At 39.2% G+C, this 15005-nt stretch overlaps 1 protein-coding gene across 3 annotated transcripts in view; it reads left to right on the top strand.

Moving 5' to 3' along the window:
• Positions 1 to 30: 30 nt before the first annotated feature.
• TMEM241 (transmembrane protein 241) overlaps positions 31 to 15005 on the top strand; it is an 80209-nt gene continuing 65234 nt past the window's right edge. For 2 of the 3 annotated variants that reach the window (XM_059859284.1, XM_059859268.1), the window contains exons 1-6: positions 31 to 181; positions 3644 to 3690; positions 5420 to 5497; positions 9893 to 9974; positions 13169 to 13246; positions 14640 to 14665. In XM_059859284.1, the coding sequence (XP_059715267.1) occupies positions 110 to 181; positions 3644 to 3690; positions 5420 to 5497; positions 9893 to 9974; positions 13169 to 13246; positions 14640 to 14665 (383 nt within the window). In that variant the 5' untranslated portion in view covers positions 31 to 109. The remainder of the gene's footprint in view (positions 182 to 3643; positions 3691 to 5419; positions 5498 to 9892; positions 9975 to 13168; positions 13247 to 14639; positions 14666 to 15005) is intronic. The other variant, XM_059859275.1, reaches the window with a different exon arrangement.

Below are 15005 nucleotides of genomic sequence, written 5' to 3'. Positions count from 1 at the left end.
CCGGGCGGCAGCAGCGGCCCCGCAGAGGCGGCGCCCGCTGAGGCGACGTGTCCCCGGCCCGGCCGATGGCCGCCGCCCGCCGCGCCGCGCTCCGCGCCCGCGCTGACCGATGTATTTGAAGAGGCCGGCGGGCGGCCTCGCCTTCTGCCTCTTCTACCTGGCCTCCAGCTTCACCAACAAGGTGAGAGCGGGCGAGGGGCCGCCCCAGTCTCGGACGGGCCGGGCGGGGCGCAGGGAGGTGCGGGGGCGCTGGCTGCCGGTCCGCGGCTGCGGGAGCGGGGGGCCAGGGAAGTGAGGGATGGAGGAGCGGGAGGAGGAGAAAGAAGAGACGGTGCTCTCTGCTTTCCCTGCCCTGCTCACGGAGAGCCGCAGGACCAGCCCTTCCCGGACGGGACTACCCCACAAGTGAAAAAGTCCGTGGCACTCCAGCCCGCCGCCCATCCCAGTGTGCTCCCGAAACTGCGGATAGGGTGCCGGTTTCTTTTTGCTCAGTGTGTGACAGCTTTACTCTTCCACGACAGATGAATTCCATTATTGTCTTGTTTAGGAGAGCAAGGAGGTTGACATCATATCATTCCAATGAATGAAGTGTTATAGAGCCAGAAGTTATGCTGCACTGAAAGTATCGCTGATGCTGTATATATTTCATTATCGGGTGTCTGGCAACTGCACTCATTCCCAAAAGAGGATCTGTTAACTGGAACAATGATATCAACTATCCAAGGGAAAAATGTGAAATATTCAAAGTATTGTTTTAGAAGTGAAACAAGCATTAACTTCATGGCAACTTTGTTCCTTTGTCTGCTTAATTAACAGACGAATTAAGGACAAGAATTTTGTTTTCCACTGTGTAACAACTTCATATTAGTGTTGCTGAAGTGTCTAAGCATAAGAAGTAAGCTGAAGATGGCCACATTGTGAATAAAATGGTATTATTTAAGCATAGTTTAAAAGTTTTTTCACTCTGGGAGGAGGAGTTAGAGTAACTACTCTGTGCTGTCCTATTTGTCAGAGAGCGTGTCTGTATTTCTGGTGCAGATTTCTGAAAGAAAAACATATTGGTGAAACAATCAGGGTATGAATATTCTGAGGGAGGATTAGAGATAATCAGCATTTCAGAGGTGAAAATGAAATCTTTTCTGGGCATTGGCCAGTTTCTGTTCCAAGATACATTTGCTATTAAGGATGCTCAGAAGTAGACTGAAGTCCAGACATGAAGCAAAGCTGTAGGAAGAGATAATGTACTTGATTTGACAGACTGCTGGGAGCAGTGATTAGTTAAATAGAAAAGGGCTAAAAGAGCTGCCAAGTTGCATCATGGATTGGGAAGGGTATTTATTTGGCTTAACTGTGCTTGAGAGCAGGTCATAGGAACATTGACATAGGGCCTCCATTTTCAAACCTGAATGTAGGTTTTAGTGTAATAAAGTTAAAAATAACCAGAATATAGACATTTCAGCTGTTGAAGGTGGTGTCTAAATGCAGGCAGGGGTACAGACATGTGTAGGTAGATCATCCTGATTTAAAATGCATGTGGCAGTTCTGAGAGCTGTATGTGTAAAAGGACCTGTTGTGAATCAACATGCCTTGTCTCTGTATACTGATGCCAGCTTCTTAGTGACATCCCACAAACCTGAAAACTGGACCTTGCAAGGTGCTCAACACAGTTTTCTCTCTGCTGAAATCTTTCAGCTTCTCCTTTTGCCCTTGATAGCTTCTGCTGGCTCCTAGAAGGAACAGCAGGTACCTTTTATTTCCTCTGAGGAAGCCTCAATCATTCTTCTCCTTTGCAGAAGTGATATTTATTCTTCATTATGGGAAGATGTTAAACCTGGAAGGCATGTATTTGTGCCTCACACTGCATATATACATGTTTAGTGTGAAGAAACACTAGCATCCATATATGCAGGCCCAGACAAAGCAGGCTAAAGAAATGACACAGATTTTGCTTTGCTACCCCCATGTATTACATCTCTGATGGGCTTTATGGGCTGCTTAATATTTTACACAATGTGTAAGCAGAATGCTAAATCTGTGAGATACATTAGCCATAAGGAGACAATTATGTTTAGATTATTGCTCTTGGTTCTGCCAAAGATTGCCTGTTTGGTATGATATGATTTTAATTGACTGGTGCTTATGGCTTTTTGTTCCTTTTAATCCTTTTCCATTCAGTGTGATGTATGGACTGTGTTTAGAAAGTGCAATTCAGATGACAGCCTTCTCCATTTTTCAGTGTGTCCACTCCATGCCTCCTGTACTTTAGTGTCTGTTACTTTCCACAGTGACTGAGGCAGGGTCCAGCAGTTCTGGCGGGGGAAGTGTAACGAATGAGTGGCTTAGGTAACTCAGAGAATCGCCGGTAAAGGGATGGGCAAAAGCAGATTTAATATTAAAGTGAAATCACAATAAAGTTTGTTGGTGAGGTTCATTCTATTGCCATCAATACTACATTATTACATAATTACATCATTATTGCATTACTACATCATTACATCTATGACATCATTATTAGATACTTAGAGCAGAGAGAGAAAAATCAAACTAAAATCAATCAATCTATAAATCATTAAACCAAAAGTTGTCTGCATGGAAGTAAGAACAGGAAAGGGAATAAGACACAGTGAATCACAGCATTCATAGTGGACCCACTTGCCAAATGTAACTCCAGGTTTGATCAGTGGTTTAGTCTAAAGGTTATAACAGCACTTAAACATAGCAGCTCTTAATCAAAAGCTTAATTTCAACAATTTAACAAAAGATTCATATAGAATTTAATACAGGCACGACAGTGATTCACTATCTTACAAACCTAATGTACTTAAGAATCAAAGAGAGCAATATTCATAATGAATTTGCTACAGCATATCCACATTCACACACACTCAGACCTAAAGGGACATGTACAAGGTATACCCAGGAGAAATTCCCCTCAAATTCAGTGAAGTAGTCACTTTGGATGTCCTTGCATCTTCTTCATGAGCAAAGGGTTGAGTCTTGAGGAGTGGATGGTATCAGCCCAGGATCCATCATCGTCCTTCAGAGATCTTCCAAGTGTAGCAAACTAGCTGGCTCTGAGAGGTGTCCCACTCAGAGGGAGGATGCTGGTTGCATCCTGCTATGATCCAGGAGAGCTTAAAGGGTCACACTCAGGACTGCTGTTTATACGGTCACAAGAGAGTTGGGTTTTGACAAAGTGATTTTCCTTCCTGGCCTCAATGCGGGTTGGTAACATTCTTTGAAAGTTCAACAATAAAAATGTTCTTATGGGCTCTTATAAATTGAGTTCTTATACAGGCAAGAAAAATTGATCTCCAAGGCTGTTTGTTAAAAAGTAGGAGCTCACTGGACATCATTAAGTTCCTGAGAGCCAACAGTGCTTCTGAAAAGCTCAAGTGGAACTTAGCCCAGATGCTGTCATCAAGATTGAGGCCTATAAAGCATTTGGGAGATCATAGTGCAGCCCTGTGAGGGAAGGGGGAGGAAATACACCACAAGTGAAATTACTAAACATTTTTTTGTCTTTTCTACCAAAATAAGGCAAAATGACAACTTTTTGTGTTTGTTTTGTTGCTTGTGATTGTTTGCTAATATTATGAACTGTAGATGTTTGATGTCCATTAATTTGTTATTTGTTTTCCAGTATGTCCTGTCTGTCCTGCAATTTACCTACCCTACCCTTTTTCAAGGGTAAGTATGGTTTTAAGAATTGTGGTTTGAAAAATGACTTTAACATTTTGCTGTTCCATGCTGAAGCTAACTTTACTATTTCTTGTTCTTACTGGCTTTTGCTGTCTAGAAAACATGCTTCATGAAGCCTTAATAAAGCATTCATTAATGTGTCTTAGTTAATTTTTAAACATCATGGAGGTGATGTAATTGAGATATGTAGAGTCCATAATTTCTCATTTTCCTTAAAATCCTAAGCTTCAGCATAGAAAAGTAGCAATTACAGTACAATCTCTCTTCTTTGGAAGAGAGGAAAATGTGGAAAATATGCATTCATGGTGCATTCTTTTGCTGTGCTAGAGAAAACCAACCTCAAAACGATCTTTAGGCATTCACAAATACCATGTTCCTTCTTTTCATGCTTAGCCTTGGTTGTAAGTCTGCATCATGAGTCACTATCATATCTTAATGACTGTAATTAGAAATTAAATGTTTTGACAAATGTCCATATATACCATCAATGCTGTTGATGAGACATTTAGTGAAAATCTGGCCTCTTAGAGCCAAGACTTCCCCTATTTTTGAGATTGTGTTAAAAATCTGCAGACACTGGGTATCTTTACTTTCTCTTCTGCTGCTTAGCATGGCTTACATTTTTGCCTGACTTGCAGTCCCAGGACTACAATCAACTCTAGGAATAATTGCCTTGGGAATCTCCACTTACTTTGAATCTATTGATTCAAAGCTCAGTGAATGCTTTCTTCAGTTTTGGCACACACACAGAGACTGTCTCTTGCACAAGGATTTTATCATATGGGGAGAGGGTTTTGAGTAATTTGTGTAAAATAGATGTAAAACAACAGAAAAGTGTATTTCAATGGCAAGCAACTGCCTTATGGCATCTGTGTTACCACAGTTATTACCTTTTTCCATTATTTGGGAATGCATTTAATATCTTAATATTAGCATCTTAATATCTTTCCCCAAGTTCTGGCTTTTAAAAGTGACCTTTCCTTGGAATTTTTTTAATGGCTCAGATGTGCTTTCATTTAGACCTGTGACAGATGAGCAAAGAGGAAAAGAATGCCATTCTCAGTTCATGCTGTTACTGTTCATTGTCCTTGGTTTTGTTCCCTGTATAATCTAAGACTATACTGCATAGTCCTAAGCATCTGAAACTGTCAATAACTTCTGTCCTTAAAACTTGAGACAAGAGGAAAATTTTCACAATAAAGCAGATGGGATTTCACCATTGGCTTGGATAGAGCACAGTCAAACCTGCAGCAAATGTCAGGGAAACCTGGCTTTTAAGCTCTCATGTGCTCTTCATCCAAAAAAAAGGTGAAGTGAGCTGTAATAGTAGCATAGAATATTTACCACCATGCACTAGTACTGCATAGAGTGAATATTTGTTTATTTGTGTATGTGTGAGAAAGATTTGAAATATTGCTAAATGCATTGCAATGAATGGGAGTCATAAATAAGCCCACTTCTATATCTGTTATGGATGTTAATGTCATTTAACATTATAATACAAGATCTCTGTCTAAACTGTGGTAGGTATTCAAGGATTTTCACCCAAGAAACATGGAACACCTCTCTGAAAACCACTAGCTTAAGGAAGAAGAAAGCTGATAACTTATTTTAAAGTGTAAAAGAAATTGGTGTGCATTACTTGCTACTTATTCTAAATTATCTGCACATATTCCTGAGGCCTCACATATTATTTCCTAGTGTCATTCTGTTTCAGGTGGCAAACATTGGTGGGTGGCCTTCTGCTTCACATCTCCTGGAAGCTGGGCTGGGTGGAGATAAACTTGTGTTCAAGGTAAAAGTCTGTAGGTTTTTTGGTACCTGCCAAACACTTATTTTCTGTAGCTGGATTAAAACATAGTTAAGTTGGTCATGGATGTTATTAACTGGCAAAAATAGAGTTTGATGTATGCGGAGGTGTGGGTGTTCTGCTTCACAGATGTAGAAGAGAACTCACATTTTAGTTAAATGGGTGTTCAATGACTCACACTTAATCCGACTACTTTTATAAAGTGGATTTAATTTAACCTTGTAAGACAACCAAAAAGCCCATAGTGAAAACAATAAGGATGTCATATCCAAACATCTGTCCCTAAGAAACAATCTCTTCCCTGGATTGTTTCTTAGTATTGTAAGAGAAACCTTGGTAATGTTATTTAAGAGCATTGACACAATCTTCCGCAAAACCCTCAGGGCTGTGAAGTCTGCGAATGGGATCTGAGAGCTGTGCCACATAAATGGAGATCATTTGCCTTTTCCTAACTGATGTTAACAATAAAACTCCAAATTAAATGTGCTTTGTAGACAAAGATCATCTGCTTGAACTGAGTGTGACAGCACAATTCAGAAGAGTGGTGCTGTACTCTGCTCAGGTGGATCCATTCTGCAGTATGGAATGCAGCATCTTTTTTATTGTGCAAAATGGTGTCATTTAGAAGATGTATGCCCACAGCAATCATTGGATCTTCATCTCAGGAGATACTAAAAACCTTCCTGGGCAATGACCTGAGTAATGTGACTTGACTCTGAAGCTGGAAGAGTTTGGACTAATTGACTGACAGACACCCCTTCTAATGTAACTTTTCTCAGTGATTCTGTATTAGCAAGTGATGACTGATGAACTTTCTGTTTGAGATTCAAACAGTTGGCTTGAAAAATTGAATCTCCTCACTTGGAATGAAATCCTGTGAGTATGTCAGAAAAACCAGGCTGTGTTCTGTTTTCATGTCCATACAAGTGATTACATCACTATGGAAATATAAGTGAGGTCGTAAATGAAAACAGAATTCAGTTTCCTATTTCATAGCTGCAATAAACTGAGGATATCATAAAAGCTGTCAGTGACTTTGGTAGAGACAGGATTAGGGCTCAAACCTTGCTTTACTGGCAGTTACTGGTACATATATATATTATTATCAAATTCATGTTGTTTATGCAGATTTTGTCATCACAAAACAGTCTAGAAGCCATCAGTAATGTCCTTTTATAGTTCAGCTTTTCTACAGTAATGATTACTTCTGCTTCAAATCATGAAATTGAAGAAGTTGAATGGGTTTTTTTCCTGGTTTGGAAAAGACACTTTTGTCTTTTCAGAACCTGAGAAGACATTAAAGAAAATAGAGGACAAAAACGACTCGCTGTTGTTGAAGAGGTTGTTTTTACCTAAGAAAGGCTTGGATGAAAAATTAGTTCATGTTTTGACCCTGGAGACTTGAGGCCACTAGATGTCAGCACACTGTAGGGAAAGGGATTGAAATCCCTCTTGAGAAACCTCTTCGTTAGCTTGGTTAATATAGAATACCTGTTCTAGAATAGACTGAATGGAACAAGCAGAATTAATTTACATGCTTTGACTATAATTCATCCAGCTATTTAAGCATGAGTTTAAGCCTGCCTTTCTTCACAAATATTAGGCACATGCTTTATTGCTTTGCAGAGGTGGATTTGTAACATCTCCTGTATTAAAAAAAAAACAAAACCAAACCCAAAAAAACCCCAAAAATCAAAAAAACAAAAACAAAACAAAACAAAAAAAAAAAGCCAAACCAGAAAGCAGCCCAAAACTCCAAACATGGAAACCCTCTAAACCTCCAAAGCACTGCCAACAAAAAAAAACCTCACCAGCAAACAAGCAAACAAACAAGCATAACATGCAAAGGTGATTTTAGTGCTACTACTGGGATATGGACATTTCCATCCCCCCTGACGCAATACCTGTCTCTGAATCTATCTGTTGGTTAGAGGGGAGGGTTTTTTCTATGTGCAGGATACTTACGAGTATCATAGCCAGTCTTCAGTCTCAAATGCTTCAAATAATTAACTGCCATCCATTTGTTTGTTTATGTCCACAAAGTCTCGATTTTTCTGTCACATGGACTGATCTCATATACTTTCTGAGCCAGTTCAGGGTATCCCAAAGTGTCTCAGCACAATTAAGTTATTGCATAGAGATCATTGCCCTTTGTCTAAAGTCCACAATACTAACCTCACTATAAAGACCAAATAAAAACTTATTATTTCGAGTAATCTCACTCAGATTTTATGGATAACCTGCTTTGCCTCTTCTTGCCCTCAGGATATAATGTAAGGAACTTTCCCTCATTGCTTCTAAACAGCAAATGTTGACTGTCTGCAAAGCTTTTATCCAAAACAAGGGCTCTGCGGAGCACAGAGGAACATGCAGCATCTGCATAATGCTTCCAGTCTGCCCAGCTTCTGCCTAATCCTTGTAGGCACATAAGTCTGATGTGTTCTGATTGGCATTTCTTGCAGTGCTGCATTTCACCCTTATCTAAGCAGCAGCTCTGAGCCTTTCTTTAAGTGTTGTTTGGGGGAACCTACCCATTGCCTATCATGGGATTTGGATTTAGCCCTACAACAACCACAAACTCATCAGTTCTCTTCCTACTTTGCATGTACATCAGTGTATTGCCAGCAGGAGAAGCTGCTAATTGGTTTACATACAAGACAGATTGTTGATGCTGACACGTTACATCAAACATCCGTGCATTCTTTTTCAGTCCTGAAATTCCCACTTGGCAGCATAAAATTCTACCCTTACATCATGGAAAAAGCATCTGAAGTCCTTTTCCATTACACTTCGCAGAATTGCATTGGAGATGAAGACATATTTGGGATTCTTACAATTTAGTGATGGGGAACATGAAAGAGTGATATTTTTATGTTCTAAATGAAAATTTGTTTTTTATTGTGTGTTCCTTTTATCTTCCCAGAGCTACTTTCTTTTCTTCCCTCCCCTTTCTTCAATTTGTTGCTGTTCCAATAGTGCAGGGGTATTTTTGTTGGTGTCTGATGTGAATTCATTGGTAATGAGGTATGACAGTATTAGATCTTGGACTTGATGAGACTCCAGTTGAAGTCAATAACCTCAAAAGGAACAGAGTTTTTATAAAAATTTATGGAGGCTAGTCAAGAAAACCCAGGGCAAATATTTATGCCAGTTAAAGGATCTAAACACTATTTTTGTGACCCTGGGTTTTTGTTGTCTTGGAAAATTATGTGTATAATAACAGAGGAAATGTGGTATTTATGGTTTTTCCCTAGTCTGTGATTACATGAATCTTTGTGCGTGTTTTATCTTTATTCATACTATTCTGATTTAATTGTTTAGTGGTCTGTTTTCTTGTGTCCCATGAAATGTGCTGGTGTACCAGTATCTACAATTACATTCAAGTTTTACATGTTAATTGGAAGTGTAGTGCAAACTACGGAGTTTGGTTTTGCTTTGAGAACAAGCAGTTTGGTTTTGTTTTGAGAACCAGCACTGCCCATTAACATTTTCTCCACTTTAATTCCAAGGCTGGGAAGAGTGATGGGGCAGCCATGTCTTCAGTCCTGGGAAGCCCTTGATTCAGGCCTTTACCTCACAGCTACTCTTTTCTTCCCTTGCCAAAAATCTTACATTATTCTCTCTGAAATTTACCACCTACCTGATCCCTTTTTTCCCTTAAGTAACAAGATCAAAAATAGGAGAAATGCAAGTTCTGAAGCCCCTTCTTAGAACTGAAACCTGACCCTACTGCAGTAACCATGGCTAAAAAAATTAATCAGATCAATCTGATGACTTCATTCCTCCATTAGTTGTCAAACTGCCTCTAGCAGTTTGGCTTAGTCAAAGGAATATGATTAGGAAATCTCAAGAGATAGGCTTCCACAGAGACAATCTGATCTTTAGGAAGAATCTCTTTGTAAATCTGGCTGGGAAATGAATGTGTGGGTGGCCCAGTGTATTTGTAGATAGTGAAAATGTGTGCTGTCTGTGCAAGTGAGCCATTTTATGCCTTCATTTGTCAGGTTTCGTTCCTTTCACAGAACATCAAGGAAATTAGTTGAAATGTCTTTCCTTTAATACCAGTGGCAGTAATTTCTGAAGGAGGGAAAAAACCAAAAACCAACATGATTTTGGAGGGAGAGGAGCCAGGGAAAGAGTAAAACAAAGAAAATATATCTGCAGTTAGTTCCTCTCTTGGATTAGACAAAATGAATAATTTCTAATTTGGACTCCTTAGTAAATGGGAGGAATACTGAGCAATTTGATACTGACTTTAACATGCACATGTTTGAAATTAATGTACATATATACATATTATTACATTCCTTGCAAGCAACTGTTGCTTTCTGTTTGTAAACAGAATGTGGTGAAATAATGGGATTTTAATTGCTTTCACAGGTCTGAAATCCTGTCATGGCTTCCTGCCTCAGTACTTTTTGTGGGCATTATTTATGCCGGCTCCAGGGCACTGTCTAGATTGGTAAGAAACGAACCAGTAGAAGTCAGCCCTTTATTACCTCTGCTTTGTAAACAAAGACCATTCCCTTCATACATGGTGTTTAATGCTGTTCCTGGGTTGAGGGAGAAGGAGGGAGGAGGACTTTAAATAATAGATCCTTTCTTAGTGGAGCTAATGCCGCGGTCCAATCCTGCTAAGCATCTAAAAGCATCTCTGTGACAGTCTGAAGGACTCAGCATCTCTACAGAGCACTTAGTGTTTTACTGAAGAGATCCTCAGTGATCTGAATTGTAAAGGTAGGGAAGATGCTGAAGAAATCAGTAGCTGTAACTTTGCAAAAGGAGGAACAAGTTTGTGGGATCTGTGGGAAATCCTTCCAGGAAACTGATGAAGACTATTTTAGTGAGAAGGTTTTGATTCTTTGCAGGATTTGAAAAAATAAATAGAAAGTTGGAAAGAGATTATGGGAAGGGTTAGATTACTCAATTTTAGGGTTCATTTGCATCACAGAAATTTACCAAATGTTTACAGAATCCCAAATCTCCTTTCATGAAACTTGAATGCTTTATGCTTAAATTATATAGTCTTCTCTAAAAAAAGTAAAATAAATTGGTGGCGCTTTTTTTTTTAAATAACAATATTTTGCTGCTGTTGTGCAGTCTGCAAGCTCAGATCCTGCCCTAGTTCCCTTCTGCATTCTGTCAATGCATCTTAATGGAGCTCCAGAGCCAGCTTGCCCCTGTCACCTCCTCAGCCCCAAACAGGATCAAAAGGGACATTTTTTACCAGATTCTGATTGTAGAGATCCCTTGAAAATCACAGTAGAGAGATAGAGAGAAAAGAACAGGAGGTCTCTATCCTTGTAAGCAAGGTTGGGGTCCTTATCTTGGACACAAATAATCTTGGGAAGGCATGTGCTCAGAAGCCCCATGCTCCCAGATCAGTTCTCTCTCAGTGTGATTGCATTTGCTTCCTCTTGCTTCCTTGTCAAAGGAAGTTCCACTTGCCTTCTTTAGTGTAAGGCAAGCAAAGTCCCATAAGGAAAGCCCTGTCTGGAAGCACCAATGAAGCCTTGGCAGCAGCCTCTTTTCTCCTTGCTCACCTGGGTGGTGGAGAAGTTAAGAATCACATCCTCTCTGTTATTTCTTCTTACTTCCTGGTCATCCTGCAAGTTACTGTATTTACCTCCTGTTCCTGCTTTGGTCATTCATGAGTGAACTGCACTGCAATGGCTGTGAAGGGTTTTGACTTGTATCCCAAACCTTTCTTATGGAGCATCTCACATTTCTTAATGGTTTTTGTTGTACATGAATGGGGATTTAGAGATCTAATTCTAATTTTACAAGGCAAGACAAAATGAAAAGCGGTCTTAGGCTGTAATTATTATTGTGGTGGGGCTAAATTCAATCCTATGTAGAAGTTTTTCTTACAATAACTTTGTCTACAACAATTTTATGACACACTGAAAATAAAAGTGGACTCTACCAAACTCATAGCTGAATTGGCTCATCTCAACAGCATATTTTAATTAAGTGGGTTTATTTCTAAAGCAGAAATTATGTGTACTTTTATTATCAAATCCAAGGGGACCCACTTTCAAACACTCCTGTATACTGGCAAAGCTACAACTTTAATCTCTGTTTGTGCCTCTTCCTAGAGATGCTGGCAATCTCCCCAGACCAAGGATTCAGGGCTAGAACTGGAGGAGGACTGCTTAGCTCTGGACTGTGATGATTAAAAAAAGTATGCAGAGGCATGAGAGGAGATTTGTTCAGAGTGTATTCACCCTGCCTGCCTAACCAGTAAACCTTTCTTTTTATGAGCATTAAGCCCACTCACAAATTTAAGAAATACTTGCATCAAAGTCAATAGACATATGGAGAAGGTTAAGTGGTCTAGGCAAACTGGAGCCATTGTTGGCTCCAAAACACATTTGGAAGAGCCAAAAGCAGAAGGGAGGAAAGAAAAACCCAACAAATTGGCTTTCACAAAGGGAAGAATGCAAATCCTGCTGTCAACTTTCCTTGTTAATGGGCATTTCTTATATTTCCTATTACTGTGTCAAGCTCAGAGTACTTTTATGTTTAATACTTCTGGGTTTATGTTCTCAGTTATCCAGGAACAGGGTTGAGAATTGGTTTTCAGTACCAGTGAAGCTGGGTCCAGCAACTTCATGCCAGTTGTGTTTGTGTGATTTCCATTCTTATTTTGGGGCAACTGTTGTGACTATGGACCTACTCCAGTTGTCATTATGACTTAAAATGTTTAATCAGCAATGCTTATCTGGCTTCTTTTCTCTAACATGTAAAGAAAAGAAAATTACAGAAAATATGCAAAGTCATATTTGAGAGATATTTGCTGCTTATATCACCTGGTACTTAAAAGTTTGGACATTACTGATAAATTAATTCATTCTCTGCTACTGTGATTTAAATACCATACACGAGTGGGGAAATACTGCTTCCTAAAATGGCTTAGTCTTTAGATTATCTTAATCAGAGTTGGGAATTGCTTCTGTTTCAGCTGTCAGAGAGACCATGGATCTGATTTGGAGGAGGAAGTATTATGAACCACTAATTCTGGTTGGGTTTGCCTGGGGCAATGGGTGTTTGATTCATTATTGTTATCATTGGGGTTTGTTTCTTAATGATTTCATGTTGGGATGGTGTCCAGATACCTCAGTGGGTATAATTTCAACATCATTGTGTATGAACTATTGCATTTCTATCCTAATTTTGGGCAGCTCTTCCTAGCAATAACTGAAAGCAATCACCTAAAATTGTCTTGCCCACAAATCTGTTGCTAGGAGTCAAACTGTATTCTTAGTACCAGCAGAGAGAGATGGGACAACAAATGAGAACTGTTTGCTGTGGAGGCTGGAGATCCTGGACCAGAGAGGGAAAATTAGAGACTGAAACCTGGAGCAAATCTTACTGGGGTAGCTGGGTACAAACAAACTTACTGAGCACTCAGCTGTGGGAGACACAGCAAGCAGGTCTGCAGGAGGGTCTGCATTTAAAGATGCCTTTTGCCCATGTGCTAGTGATTGGAATGGGTTAAGTCTCTTTTAGGTGATGTGGCATGGGTTTACAGCTTCCAGAACAAAACCCCAAACCACAGACATGTGGGACAGCTGTTTCTAGGAGGAGTGCCCCTTCCTATGTGTATGACTGCTCTGGGTTGATTTGAGCATTTTTGTTCTCTCCCCATGGCAGCCAATCCCGGTGTTCCTCACTGTGCACAACGCAGCAGAAGTCATAACCTGTGGGTTCCAGAAGTTTGTGCAGAAAGAGGTAATTGATCTATTAGTCTATGATAGAACTGCCCCAGAACAAAATACCTAATTTTTCTTAATACAGGCATTAGTGCCATGTACTTTTCTGGACTCACTGTAATAGCAATTCATTAATGAGACCCTGAGAGAGCTTTTTGCTGTTGACAAGTATCTATGCTGATGTTTCCTTTCTCCTTATTTGATGAAATATATATCACCAGTTTGAGCTGCATTTTTAAGACTGGCTTGGTCCTGCTTATCTTTTGCTTTTGAAAATTAATATTCCCTCTCTCTTATGCCCCACATAAAAATCTCATTGTTTGAGCTGAGAGGAATGAGGACTATGCCCTTAGATCTAATCAGTATAATAGATCTTGTGTATTGTATAATTACAGATAGGTCACATCTCCATAAAAAATGCAGGAGGAACGGTGCATTTTTGAATTTGTTTTGAATGCTAGAGATTTTGCCCCTATGAAAGTCTGGAGAATAACTCTTATACCCTTTTTCAAGAACTAGGTTGTTTTTTTTGGTTTTTTTTTTCCTTACAAACTGCATTCGGAGCCTTCTTTTTAGGCTTTTTTTGAAATGTTTTTCTTTTTTTTTTGAAATGTTTTTCTTACTGACTACAGAGTTGTTGTGTGAGCTGACACTGGGAAATCATTCATCACAAAGTTTTTTCTGCAGTGGCCTCTGGCTTGCTGTGAAAGGCATCTTCCATTCATTATAACTGTTTTCTGTTTAGAAGACAGATAAATGGGTGTTTACTTCATCTAACAAACAGAAGAGATCACTAAGGTTATGCCTAAGGGACATAGCAGTGTGTACCATGGCATGTCCCTGTGTCATTGTCCTCTGATTAGTGTCTCTGTCAAAGTGTTTCATATTTTCCTTCTATGTCACAAGATTATGACTCCTCTCTTTAAAACAAAAGCACTCCAGACAGGATAATGTAAACACAGGCCTAACAGAAAGCTCCTCAGGAATAATTTCATATGAAAATATTGGGAAAACTTAATTGGAAGTTTAAATCAAGATTGGTTTGTATGAGGTAGTGCCTAATTAGTAAAACTCAATATTTGAGTGCATATAATTTCACAGTTTTGGTACAATTCAAGTCAAGTTTGAGGAGCGGGTATAAAGTTCATGTCTGGTTTTAAGTTTACTTGCTGGTAAGTAATCTGAAAATATAAATCAAGGTGAAGTAGGCTGATCCATAATCCTGATTCTTCTTTATCAAGTTAAATTTGCTAAGCAGTGCTCAAATTTTGAGTGCTGCTAATTGCAGTTTTAATGTGTATGGTGCAGTAAGATCAGCTGTCATCACTTTCTAGTTTTTGGAAGGAGAAAACACTGCTTTACCATTTTTATAATTAAATTTTAATGTTTTAATCATACTTTCTTTTTTACAGCAGACTTCTCATCTGAAAGTCTGTAGGTAAGCTTTTAAAACTACTCAGATTCAGATTCAGACTTGTTTGGGCTCCGGCTTCTGTATTTGCTTCAGATAATGGCACACCAAAACAATGAAGAATGTAAGGCACATTCCTGTGGGCAGTGAGCCTAAGTTGCAACATAGGAGTAATTACATATTTTAATTTTTTTTTTTTTAGCAATTGCTTGAATAGTTTGATATGTTTTTTCTCCTTACAAAAATGAAATTAATGATAAAACAGCCCATAACAATGCTTTTGGAAAAGCTTGGAAGGTTTGAACTTCCAGTGGATAATCGTAAACAGTAAGAGAAAGATAATTAGTGTGTTAGAAAGTAGCTAAAA

Source organism: Haemorhous mexicanus, chromosome 1 (genome assembly GCF_027477595.1).
Source record: "Haemorhous mexicanus isolate bHaeMex1 chromosome 1, bHaeMex1.pri, whole genome shotgun sequence".
Classification (NCBI taxonomy): Eukaryota; Metazoa; Chordata; class Aves; order Passeriformes; family Fringillidae; genus Haemorhous; species Haemorhous mexicanus.
Note: the sequence above shows the minus strand (reverse complement) of the source record. Positions and strands in the feature narration are given on the sequence as shown.